Source organism: Phyllopteryx taeniolatus, chromosome 1 (assembly GCF_024500385.1).
Source record: "Phyllopteryx taeniolatus isolate TA_2022b chromosome 1, UOR_Ptae_1.2, whole genome shotgun sequence".
NCBI classification, from domain to species: domain Eukaryota; kingdom Metazoa; phylum Chordata; class Actinopteri; order Syngnathiformes; family Syngnathidae; genus Phyllopteryx; species Phyllopteryx taeniolatus.
The window spans coordinates 9,811,600-9,824,529 of record NC_084502.1 but is presented as its reverse complement, the minus strand read 5'-3'; the positions used below and the strand labels follow the sequence as shown (position 1 = coordinate 9,824,529).

Here is a 12,930-nt window from a genome sequence, read left to right as displayed (position 1 = left end):
ACTCTGCCTCTAACCCTCTCCAATGAGCAAAAGTTGTTGTGGAAAGTGGATTTATTTATTTATTTATTTTTTTAAATAAATGCATAAAACTGATTTCTGAGAAACTATAAGCGGGCACTGCATGGACCAAAGATCCTACTACATTTTGGCTTAAAGTGCAGATTGAGTAATTGTTGGTGTTGTCGTAAATTTGCACCAGGGCCACGTTGGGACAGCTGCACAGAATATCCAGTAGTTTCCTCGTAGAGGATCAAACCCTCTCCACTGAGGCACGTTTATGAATGTGAGGCTTTTAAAGCGCTTTGGGCACTGTGATGATGTCGATAAAGTGCTATATAACCGCAGTCTATTTACCATTTATTTTTCCCAAGACATCAAATAAACTAATTTTTTTTTATGCATCTCAAGATTCAAATTAACCTTGCTGGTTGCATTCCTTAACCAAAGAGCATTGACGTCCGTGTTATTGGGAACAAAATTAGGGGCGGCTGGCTTGACTGCTACTTTACAAGTGGAGGCTGGCTTGACCGCAGTCATTCGGTGGCCCTGCATAGCAATCAACAACAACAACAAAAAAAAGAAAAATAAAGTAAAAATGGTTAAGTTAATTTTATTATGATGAATTATATTTCAGTCATCATGAGCACTATCGATAAATGGCTGTGACTGTCACTCTACTGGAAAATAAATGCATCTATTACAGACTTGATTGAAGACATGCATGCTGCAATTAAGGCTGGCGCGGTGAGGGGGCGTGGCTTTTGATGAGCAGCATGGGTGGAAGCCTTGCAGTCATTATAAAAACGTCCGATCCTCCTTTGAACAGCGTGAGTGCTACCGACCGCATTGTCTAAACATGTTCTCCTGCTTCACACTTCGCTCAGCGCTGCGTGAGTATTCACTTTTGAAACAAATCTGTTCCAACTTTCAAGGCAGTTGTTGAGTTCAAGTAGAAGAATTAGGAGGGGGGGCAATCTTAGTAAAAAAAAAACAATAATCTGGATGTGGCTAAATTAGGTTTTTGAAGCTCTGTAGCTTCATAATATACAACTTACCCTAACGTAATCATCTTGTCTTCCCACACAAATCACTTGTCTCGCCAGTGTAAGTACGACCCTGAGCAAAATAAATGCACTGAATGAAATGATCCAGAAAGTTAAATCTATTAATCTTGTCAAAATGACAAATCTAGCAGGTTGTTGTTCATGATAAACACCACCCAGCCACAAATGAGTAGAACTAATTCAGTCAAAAATGCCGGTGGCCACAATTTTGTCACTCTAAATTGCTGTTTATTTTCCAGTGCTGGCAGCAACTTGTTTGCTCCTCACAGCAGGTGACTATTGAAGTTCATGTCCAACATATACATGCAGTACATTTCCTTGTTTAACTCCCTATTCATACAATGGCATTTCTTTCCGCAGTTGTTGATTCTGCAGAGCAAGTGACCACCTGTGATTGGTACCCTTTGAGCATCCATCGCCTATACTGTGGTAAGAGTTCAGCATTTTGTCTTTTATAGTGAATTTCAATCACAAGACCTTCACTGACTGCAATTGCAAATGGTGCTGCATTTAATTGCTGTCGCTTACTTCCAGAACATGGAGTGATCAGCGTGGACCAAGCTTTGTATGGTCGCACAAGCGCTCTGCTCTGTGCTGACGGCAACCCTCCGCAGCACCTGGCTAACTTGCAGTGTGCTCGCCAAGGCACCGTGGACAACCTTAAGACAAAGTACATGCGTTGGGCTTATTTGGCAAGCATTAACTGTAAACCTGGTTTTGGTTTAAACGTGGATGTATTTAACAGTGACCTAACTTGTTGCTATGCTATAACTTGCCATGACAACACCAGATATGTCACTGCATTTTGCTGTAATTGAACAGGCAGTTATCAAATCAGTGACAGCGGAAAATGGTGAAACGAACTCGTCAGTGTAAGAGACTTGGCTAAACTATAATGGCCACAGGGTGGTTGAACAGTTGGCACATGTGCCTCACTGTTGTGGGTGAGGTTCAATGTTTGAATCTCTTCAAAGCCCTTCTGTGCACAATTTGCATGTGATCTCTGCATTCCAGCTTCTCATAAAGCAAAAAAATGGTGACTCGAAATTGTCCTTCGCTGACTTTATTTTTCTGGTCAATTGGCTGACAACCAGTACAGTGTTTACCCCTGCCTCTTTGTCTGCTAAAATATGCTGCAGCTGACCTGAAAAAAGTCCAATAAAAAAAATAGGGGGGGGGAGGGGTTGAAAGACATTTTAAGTCTAAATTATTGGTATTAGAAACATGACTGAATAGAATAGCCAAAGAATGATCTCAGATCACTTAAGCATGTAAGCTGGGGTTTGCGCTAACACTGCCTTATGTTTCTTCATGCCATTTGTCTGCAGTTGCAATGGAAAGACATCGTGTGAATTGATCATGGAGGATTTCCGCACTCCTGATCCCTGTGCTGGCACTGCGAAATATTTGCAGACCAACTTCACCTGCTTGCCTGCAAGTATGTCACTGGCGTCATGGAAAATAAATGTAAAAGGTAATATCTAATATGCTTTTAATTTACAGTTACTGTGGTGGCGTGTGAGTCGTCAGAGGCACATTTGTATTGTGGTGAGACTGAACGTTTTGATCAACGCCTATTGTAGTTTTTGTTTTGACTCAACACTATTTTTTTAAATTTTATTTTTCTCATCTACCGACTCATTTTGATGCAGATTTAGGACATACTATTTTGGTCTACGGTGCTGATTACGGACGCCGTGACCGGACCACGTGCACATACAGACGGCCCCTGAGCCAGATAGAAAATACAGAATGCCTGCACCCAACTGACATTGTCGCCAGAAGGTACGGTAGCACACTTGGAAAGAAATGCCAGCCTGTTTTTGACAACTTCGTGGGACTATGTAATTGGTAGAAATTTGACTGGAACAGTTTTAATTTTGTTTGCGGCTGGCATGGTGCAGATTTAGAAAGTCTTCCTCAATCAACGGTTCGAATCTTTGTTCAGCCTTACCTGTGTGGGTATTGCCTTGGCATGCTACCTTCTTTGGGTTAATAGACTCTAAATTGTCAAAGTGTGAATACTTGTGTACCCTGCTGGGATATGCTCTCGCTCACCCTTTCCACTGAACAGGATAAGTGGCATAGAAATTAGTTTGTTGCAGAACTGTTTATGCACTTTGCTATAAATAGGTGGCATGTGGTCCAAGGAAGCGGCACGGTGGCCGACTGGTTAGAGCGTCAGCCTCACAGTTCTGAGGACCCGGGTTCAATCCCCGGCCCCGCCTGTGTGGAGTTTGCATGTTCTCCCCGTGCCTGCGTGGGTTTTCTCCGGGCACTCCGGTTTCCTCCCACATCCCAAAAACATGCATGAATTGGAGACTCTAAATTGCCCGTAGGCATGACTGTGAGTGCGAATGGTTGTTTGTTCCTATGTGCCCTGCGATTGGCTGGCAACCAGTTCAGGGTGTACCCCGCCTCCTGCCCGATGACAGCTGGGATAGGCTCCAGCACGCCCGCGACCCTAGTGAGGAGAAGCGGCACAGAAAATGGATGGATGGATGGATGGATGGTCCAAGGAAGATCTCATTGCCATTTTGGCTAAACGTGCAGCTTGAGTAGTCCATTGTCACTGTTGGGTTGCTTGGGTCAGTTGCCAACCTGATTCAGATGACTGTTTCCTGTGTGCAGCAGTCACTTTTGAACAATTTTTAATCAACATTGCTCCCACCTGTAGGAATAGAGTATAACTGTCATGCTGTTGTTTTTAGGATTCTTTTATTTATTTTTGACAATACTTGACAGTTGCAATTATGTGTAAATAGTTTTAGCAAAACGAAGCCTTCATTAATAGGTGCGATGGGAAAACCAGCTGCAAGATAACAGCCAGCAACGCAGTATTTGGGGACCCCTGTGAAGGCACCTACAAGTACTTGGAGGTTGCTTACACATGTACATGTAAGTAGTTGGTACTATATTTTCCATTACAAGATGCTTTTAAAATGAACACAATCAAACTTTTTTTGAGTGCACAAAACATTTGACTTGTCCTTTTTTGCAGAGCCTGCGAATAAGCCCTCCAAAGGTAGTCCTGTCATTGTTTGAATCTATTGTTTCAATAAACTGATCATTAAATGAGTGTCAAACCTCACTACTTGTTCAACTGGGGAAACTTTGGAAGCCACTATTTGCTTTATTAGGTGTTCCGCGATGCACCCTTAAGTTCTGACACTTTATAATTTCCTTTGACTAAAAGCCAGTGTTGCATGAAGTGGGTCCCACAAGCTCTGCGTGTAAAAGTGACTTAAATGTTTTCAACATTGCTTAGAGCCTTGTTAAAAACCCTCTGGCAGCATTTTTTTTTTTTCCTTCCCTAATTTATCAAAATCAAAGCTTCACTGGCAAAATTTTACTTAATTTGTAAAGGCACACCTTACTAAAGGTTGACAGTGCAGCATGGAGTCGAAGGAATTCTGTAGACTTGAGACTGGATTTTCTCGAGGCACAGATCTGGGGAAGGGTACAAACTATTTTTTTTGGGGGGGGATGTAATTTGTCACAAGGTAAAAATTTATTTTCCCCCCCCACTATTATTGTTAAAGACTGCGGCCTTTGACCTGTTTAATTGGAACGCGTCAATCTTCACAGATGCTATTGCGCTTTGTTTTTAATGACCTGTTTTCTGAAGTGCTGGGGGACAGTCATGTTCCTATGGATGCAGAAATGTAATGCACTGCGTGAGCCCAAGCGCTGCTGGAAGGGGGTCAAATGCCACGTGATGTATTCTTGCACTTAAGCGTTAACTAGTTTATCGTGCATAATTCGTATTTACAACTCAGTTGAAACATATACTGCTGGTGGTGGGTGGAATCCTTGTACAGTAATTCCTCGCTATATTGTGGTTCACCTATTACGGATTCTGTGCATCATGGATTTTTACAACCCCAATTCCAATGAAGTTGGGATGTTGTGTTATGTAAATAAAAACAGAATACAATGATTTGCAAATCATGTTCAACCTATATTTAATTGAATATTCTACAAATACATTTAATGTCCAAACTAAACTTTGTTTTTAGCAAATCAATAACTTAGAATTTTACAGCTGCAACACATTCCAAAAAAGCTGGGACCGGTGGCAAAAAAGACTGAGAAAGTTGAGGAATGCTCATCAAACACCTGTTTGGAACAGGCTAATTGGGGAACAGGTGGGTGCCATGATTGGGTATAAAAGGAGCTTACCTGAATTGCTCAATCATAAGCAAAGCTGGGGCGAGGTTCACCTTTGTGAGCAAGTGCGTGAGGAAACTGGTCGAACAGTTTAAGGACAATGTTCCTCAACGTACAATTGCAAGGAATTTAGGGATTTCATCATCTTCGGTCCATATCAAAAGGTTCAGAGAATCTGGAGAAATCACTGCATGTAAGCGGCAAGGCCGAAAACCAACATTGAATGCCCGTGACCTTTGATCCCTCAGGCGGCACTGCATTATAAACTGACAATGTGTAAAGGATATCACATGGGTACTTCAGAAAACCAATGTCAGTAAATACAGTTCGACGCGACATCCGTAAGTGCAACTTAAAACTATACTATGCAAAGCAAAAGCCATTTATCAACAACACCCACAAACGCCGCCGGCTTCTCTGGACCTGAGCTTATCTAAGATGGACTAATACAAAGTGGAAAAGTGTTCTGTGGTCCGATGAGTCCGCATTTCAAATTGTTTTTGGAAATTGTGGACGTCGTGTCCTCCAGGCCAAAGAGGAAAAGAACCATCCGGACTGTTATGGACACAAAGTTCAAAAGCCAGCATCTGTGATGGTATGGGGCTATGTTAGTGCCAATGGCATGGGTCCCTTACACATTTGTGAAGGCACGATTAATGCTGAAAGGTACATACAGGTTTTGGAGAAACATATGCTGCCATCCAAGCAATGTCTTTTTCATGGACGCCCCTGCTTATTTCAGCAAGACAATGCCAAACCAAATTCTGCACGTGTTACAACAGCGTGGCTTTGTCGTAAAAGAGTGCGGGTAGTAGACTGGCCTGTCTCCCATTGAAAATGTGTGCCGCATTATGAAGGGTAAAATACGACAATGGAGACCCTGGACTGTTGAACAGCTGAAGCTGTACATCAAGCAAGAATGGGAAAGAATTCCACCTACAAAGCTTCAACAATTAGTGTCCTCAGTTCCCAAATGTTTATTGAATGTTGCTAAAAGAAAAGGTGATGGAACACAGTAGTAAACATGACCATGTCCCAGCTTTTTTGTGTTGCAGCCATAAAATTCCAAGTTACTGATTCGCTAAAAACATAGTTTATCAGTTTGAACATTAAATACCTTGTCGTTGTAGTGTATTCAATTAAATATAGGTTGAACATGATTTGGAAATCATTGTTTCTGTTTTTATTTATATTTAACACAACATCCCAACTTCATTGGAATTGGGGTTGTAATTCACCATATCACTAAATTGTTTTTGGTATGTTAAAATAACCATTTTCTAACCTACTAAAACAAAAAATCAAAACAGACATGCAAAATACCTGTACAGTACACGAGCTTAGTTTTACTGAGCGCTGAGATTTGTTTGTTGACACCGTACGTCTCACAGTAACTTGTTACTTAAATAAATAAATGTGAGACAATTAGACTCGTCGTTTATCATTGGAATACTTCAAGTCCTGTTATGCTGCCCAAACGTTCTACCTTCTAAAGGTACGCAGTAAGCGTCAGAGGAAGATGGTAGCAACTAACGAGCTGAACAGGAGCAACTTCTCGACATTGAAAGAGAAATCCTTTACCTGTTTGAGCAGTACATTTGAAATCGGCATTAAGTACAGTAGGTCAGTACCCTTATATAATTTTGTTTAACAGTATCGAGTTTTAAGAGTGTGATAGCTGTTTAGAGTGTGGGAAAGATTACAAAGTGTGAGACTTGGGCGATTCATACAGCTTTAATATGATTTAAAAAAAAAAATAATGGCCGCCACAACAGATTTCACTTATTGCGGGGGTAGTCTGGAACCTCACGCCCGCGATAAATGAGGGATCACTATCTCCAAAACCACTTTTCAAGAAAACACAAACGGCATGTTTGTTGAATCAATCACGTATCCTCAAAAAGAGCAAGCCATTTCCAACACTTTAGATTGGTCAAAAATAAGGGGATTGGCCAATAGTATCAATTTGTGAATAAGTAATGACATTGACCAAATTTGGACACAGATTTGGTCCAACGGCAGCAATATTGGGTTGCATTGTAAGGAAAAACTGGACAGCTTTATCATGTTTGTATCTTCACTGGTACACTGACTTGAATAAATGTTTGTCTCGAATTAGTTTTAAGGGTGTGGGAGGATAATTTCGGGTTTAAACTACAGAAAAATGCATTTTTAGAGGGGGTTTCGAGTTTTTGCTTCAGTCCCAGCGCAAGACTGGGGGATTGCTGTACAGTACTACCAAATGACAGTCAAGTTGGAGATATCTCTGGAGAGGTCTGTCTTGGACGGGTAGACCACCTTCAGGTTCCCATCCTGGTCGACCGTTCGGACCTGCTGGATAATCAGTTCACTGCACGCGTCTGCGCTGGCTGTCGTGTCCGGTGGGGCGCCCCCTTCTCCGTCAGACCCCGCTTCCTCTCGATGCTCGGCTGTGAACTTGTTCAACTCTGCCATTTTCTGGAAAGAAAACAGGAACGGGCAAACTGAGGTTAGCATGAAGTGTATTGTTTTAGCTTTTAAGAGCAAGAACACAATATTCACCTTAACTGCAGACAAAGGTTTTGTATTGAAAATAAATCTACCACTTTATTTTGTCGAAGTAGATGCTCAATCATCCAGGCCATGGCTGATGAAAGAGATTCAACCTTTGCGGATTACCACATTATTTCATAAATTGTCGGTTTGTTTGCATATCACTCCCAAATCACACCCTCCAGGTCTGAAAATCTCACTGTTTTAAGTCTGTGGTGCAGTGTCATGACAATCCATATGTTTTAGTAGTTGTTGCCAGCGATTTGGGCCCATGAAAAAATATCACATTGGGCCGCCTAAAATTAAGATGAAAATACATATTTTCTTTTAGGCCTGTGTCAGTCATGATCCCCTCGAACACTTTTCTTGGAGGGCCCCTGTTTGCCACCAAAATAGAGAAACTATTACGGGGACAAAATTCATTCACACAGAATGGACTGCTGACGGTGACCTAATGTGTACTGTATATGTCAACAGTGCATCGCAGGAGCACTCGCTTTTCAGTTCATATGAAAATCAAAGGGCATGGTAAATAATCGAAGTAGAAGTAAAGTGTATGGACCAATAGTATTTTGTTGGCTTAAAAACAGCATGACACAGACACACAACCTCATCTAAATCTACAAATCATAAGGCAAAACTACTGGGAAAATGTCATGACCTATTTCAAAGAATGACATTCTTAAAATGTGAATGATAAAGTCATGTAATTTTAAGCAAAAGAGGCTTACTGCAATCAGAGCGTCCATGACATCTTTACAGGTCTGCAGGCTGTTTGCACTTGTCACCTCCAAGAGCAATTCTTTGGTTGTCTTCTTGATCTGTAAAGGACAATCAGCAAGTAGTGATCCAGGGCGTGCTCCTTCACATAAGCTCATTTGAACAGTGCCGGACTTTGGCAAGATCCCCCACCAACCCCCCCTCCCCACTCTGCTTCCCACGATGGCCTGCACTCACATTGCTCTTTAAATGTTTAGGTTTGCAATCACTTCATTGTTTATTTCTTTTGTGCGAGGTGGGGAGTTATCGTGAATAACGAGAGGAGCAACTGAATTGCATTCATGACTTTATGACAACATTACACCCGCTCATGTGCCTGTGCATCACTGTGCATGTGCATGTGCATGTGCATCTCCCCCCCCCACTCACAGTCTGTGGATTATTTCTAGTTCTGTTCTAGTTAGATCTGTTCATTTCTGTTGTGCAAGGTTGTTGTTATCACGCATAACTGGCAAGGAACACTCGCATTACAATTGGGCTCGAGCATTGCCTCGTGTGAGTACGCCCTTTGAACTTCTGAAAATCCTAAATGGTGATATAATTGTTTCATAGTAATGGCACACCTTGGTTTTCTCACTGTTTGTGATAGGCGGGAATGAGATCACGTGTCCCTCTGCATCCACAATACAGGGATATAGCGCTTTTCCTTGCAGAAGCTGCAGGTATCTGGAAAAAGGTGGTAAGCATGTATTGTCTTCATTAAAAAAAAGTTATTTAAAACTGAAAGATACTGTAACATGTCAGGCGTACTTGAGATTTTGGAGGAAATATAAGAGCGTCACCAATATTTTGAAATGCACTTGCAGTGGATATTAAAAGCCTACACATGCCTGTTCAAATGCAAAGTTATTGTGTAGACAGTTTATATCCACTCTATTTCAACACTTCTTTGCTACTTCAGGTCCTTAGGTGGACTTAAATTCTTTTCCCAACAGAGGGAAATGGTGTGATTAATTTTCGGGACTGACTTGTGGAGACCAGTGACGTTCTGCCTCTTCTTCTGCTTCCTCAGCTCGTCAGCCTCCAGTTGAAGATGTTTTATCAGCTCGACAGCCGTCATCTCCTTCCGACCCAGCGGCACGATCTGATGAGGCAGGAAGAAAGGGGCCCTGATTTCAATTTACAAGACTGGTGAATTTCTGCCCATCAGAATTGTACAGAGTTTGATGTTAGCCTACTTTGAGCTGTGTGGGAGGTTTGGCGTCATAGGCCAGCGGACCTTTGAGAAGCTGCACATCATGAGTGGCGATGGTCGCAATGGTCCTCTTCCCACATATGTCCTCATGAAGTTTTGTCTGGAGGTAAAAAAAAATTGCCATCCAGTCACATCATTGCCACATTTTGTTCTTTTTTATTTTATGAGTGGGTGTGACTGGGTTAGAAAATAATGTTGATTAAACTCTATCCATCCATGTTCGACACTGCTTGTCCTTATTCAGGTTGCGGGTGAACTCAAGCCTTTCCTAGCTGATTTTTTGCTGGATGCGAGGTACACCCTGGATTGGTCATCAGGGAACACAGAGACAAACAAACATTCAAACTCATATTCACAGCTATGGACAATTTAGGGACTTCAGTTAACCTACCATGCATGTTTTTGGAATGTGGAAGGAAGTTGGAGTATCCGGAGAAAACCTACACAAGCCCGGGGAGAAAATGCGAACGCCACACAGGAAGGCTGGATCCGAGATTCGAACCCAGAACCGCGGAACTGAGAGACAGATGTGCTAACAACTCGGGCAACATGCTGCCTGTATAATTAAATATTTCTAAGAAAGATAAGATAGAAACCTAATTATTATCTCGTATTGACCAGTGAGCCATATAACCAGGTCGTCATTGCAAATCTGTTCTCAATTGCCTTACCGGGACAAATAAAGGTTACATTTTACAGTGAGCCCCCAACTATTTGCAGTTCACATTCACAAAATCACCTATTGGCATTTTTTCAGTGGACCCTAACAGCTATTCGCTAAACAACACACCTATTTACAGTATTTGCGCTTTCATTACAGGCGAATTGGAGCCAGGTGCATAAAAAGAAGACTTGCACATGAACAGGAGAATATGTCCCAAAAAGCTGCTGCCATGCAACTGATCCACCGCTCACCCTTCACCCTGTACGACAGGGCCAACGCAGAGTACTGCGTGTTATCCAGAATCCGAAGACAAGTTTTTTTTTTTAACCCGTATGTGCCCTGTGATTGCTGGCAATCAGTCCCCTGTGCACTCCGCCTCTGGCCCAAAGTCAGCTGGGCTAGACTCCAACTTACACGCGGCCTTAATGAGGACAAGAGGTATAGAAAATGGATGGATGGATGTGTTCTACCCTTTCAATGTATACAGAAACCTGTTAAGGTAGATTGGGTCTAAATTAAATGTGCCCTCCCCTGCTGGTTGCTGCCAATGCTTCCATTGCTTAAAAACACCTTGGCCCCATAATGATTGTCAAAACAGTAAAACAAACAAAAAAACGATAACTTGATTCAAGCATTTTTTTAATTTTTTATACCCAGCGGACTTACTTGTGCCACCAGGAACCGCTTGAGAGAACTCCCAGGTTTCAGGTTCATGCCTCTGACCACACAGCACACCAGGTAAGGTCGTACATCCTTCACCTCCGCGCTGACTCTGACCGTGAGTGCCTCAGGAGCGTCGGAAACACGGAGAACCCTCACCACCATCTTGTTGACTTCTTCCAACTCATCATGGTCTTCTTCCCTCTTCTTCTTTTGCTGTTGCCTCCTCTTCTTGTCATTCACACTCCGTCCCCCATCCATGTCGCCTCTCTCCTCTCCCTGCCTTCCTTTCCCTCTCAGGTAGTCGAGGATGGACTTCGTCTGGCAGCCATTCACCATCTTCTCCAGGCGCTTGTCGTTCAGCTTGTTGCCTCTGAAGTTGATCTCCTTTAGCTTGGGGCAGTCGCTCAGACTGGATGGGATGTCGCTCAGCTGGTTGTTGGAGAGATCTAGCACCTTAGATGGCGGACACCGGTAGAACCAAATTCAGGTCACAAATTGACTGTAGCACTTTGTAATAATGCAGCAACTTCAGCATGCTGTGAAGAATTGCAGTGGGGACTGAATTCTATTTGTTTCATGCTCATGTTATATTACAACTATATTACAAAGAGGCAACAAAATGCTATGATTGAAATTTTTTCTTGTAATACCATGACTATCATACATCTGTATTCTTGTAAAACTGCATTACCTTTTTCCTCATATTAAAATTTGTTTCTGGTAATATTATCATTTACTTCTCAAACAATTTTGTCATAAAATCCTGTTTGCCCCCTGTGTAAAATAATGACTACTCCACCCCACCCCCCCTATGGTAATAGCAATGTTTAATGGCATACCAGTAGGTTGAAAGTGGCACTACTAGTGGAAAAAAAAAATTCTACTATAGTCATTCTAATATCTTCAATTCTGCCACGTCCAACTGTCTCCTGATATGATTGCTACTGCCTGGCTGATCTCACTCTCCCCTTCGACAAAAACTTTCACTTTAGTTCAATACGAACATAATAAATGACAAATGTTATGGTGTGGACTTTTACCTTCAGAGCTGACAACTTGTGAATATCTCTGCCAAGCTCCACGATGGCGTTATCCGAGGCCTCCAGGGTGCTGAGCAGGTCCAGTCGCTCCGAGTACAGATCGCTCGGGAAGCCGCTGATGCGGTTCTTGGACATGTTGACGCTAGAAAGCTTGGCGCAGTGGCTCAGTCCGTCCGGGAGAGCCTCCAAACGGTTGCAGCTCACGTTCAAAGTGGTTAGCTCCTGGAGCTGCGTGATGCCATCCGGTAAAAGGCCGAGATTGTTGGATGACAGGTCCAGAACTTTGAGGGACTTGAGGCTGCTGATGACATCTGGGATACATGCGAGTTTATTCCTGCACAGGATGAGACTCTGAAGGTTTGTCAGATGCTGGATGTTCTCGTGGATCTCCGTCAAACTCGGACACTGGCTAACCTCGAGATAATTAAGCAGCGTGAGGGAATAAATGGCAGACGGAAGACCCCCGTGTGATGAAATCTTCTTGTCGGCTGTAGCCCCTTGCAAAACAAGTTCACGTCTCTTTTCTGCCGCTGCTTTATCCACTTCTGGCCATGTTTTCATTGCATCCATGTTGGCGACTCTTACTGTTGCTAGCAGGCTAACCAGGAAATCCGCAGCTTCCGTTCAAAGTCTTCGAAACAAAAGATCTTTGCACACTAAATAATAAAAATCTTGCGTAATAATTTGCGTCCTTCAACGGGGAGAAGAACGATTGAAAGTAAAAATACATATAACGACTGTAATTTTATCTTGCTTTACCAATACTGAGTAAAACAATGTGTACCCCCAAAGCCTAGATTTGTTACCTTTATTTTGAAACTC

The 12,930-nt window shown here is 42.5% G+C and overlaps 2 protein-coding genes across 2 annotated transcripts; one reads left to right on the top strand and one right to left on the bottom strand.

Moving 5' to 3' along the window:
• The first annotated feature begins 780 nt into the window (after positions 1–780).
• Positions 781–4,143, top strand: LOC133476083 (L-rhamnose-binding lectin SML-like). The gene is made up of 9 exons (XM_061769322.1): positions 781–890; positions 1,304–1,336; positions 1,425–1,493; positions 1,599–1,734; positions 2,393–2,502; positions 2,568–2,612; positions 2,717–2,849; positions 3,859–3,962; positions 4,066–4,143. Coding segments are annotated over exons 1-9 (666 nt in total). The 5' UTR covers positions 781–856; the 3' UTR covers positions 4,068–4,143.
• A 2,810-nt stretch (positions 4,144–6,953) lies between these two features.
• Positions 6,954–12,733, bottom strand: lrrc47 (leucine rich repeat containing 47). Its single transcript, XM_061769309.1, has 7 exons — positions 12,109–12,733; positions 11,072–11,521; positions 9,725–9,841; positions 9,515–9,630; positions 9,110–9,212; positions 8,498–8,587; positions 6,954–7,691 (listed from the first exon to the last, which is right to left on the bottom strand). The coding sequence occupies exons 1-7, from the start codon at positions 12,676–12,678 to the stop codon at positions 7,470–7,472; spliced, it is 1,668 nt and encodes a 555-aa protein (XP_061625293.1). The 5' UTR covers positions 12,679–12,733; the 3' UTR covers positions 6,954–7,469.
• Between the last annotated feature and the right edge of the window lie 197 nt (positions 12,734–12,930).

Excerpts from the sequence above, each read along its gene's own strand:
- LOC133476083 (XM_061769322.1), top strand. The coding sequence starts at position 857 with ATGTTCTCCTGCTTCACACTTCGCTCAGCGCTGC. Across the intron at positions 2,503-2,567 it reads CTTCACCTGCTTGCCTGCAA|TTACTGTGGTGGCGTGTGAG; the intron begins GTATGTCACTGG and ends TTTAATTTACAG. Across the intron at positions 2,613-2,716 it reads AGAGGCACATTTGTATTGTG|ATTTAGGACATACTATTTTG; the intron begins GTGAGACTGAAC and ends ATTTTGATGCAG.
- lrrc47 (XM_061769309.1), bottom strand. The coding sequence starts at position 12,678 with ATGGATGCAATGAAAACATGGCCAGAAGTGGATAAAGCAGCGGCAGAA. Across the intron at positions 11,522-12,108 it reads ACAAGTTGTCAGCTCTGAAG|GTGCTAGATCTCTCCAACAA; the intron begins GTAAAAGTCCAC and ends CCGCCATCTAAG. Across the intron at positions 9,213-9,514 it reads AACGTCACTGGTCTCCACAA|ATACCTGCAGCTTCTGCAAG; the intron begins GTCAGTCCCGAA and ends ACCTTTTTCCAG.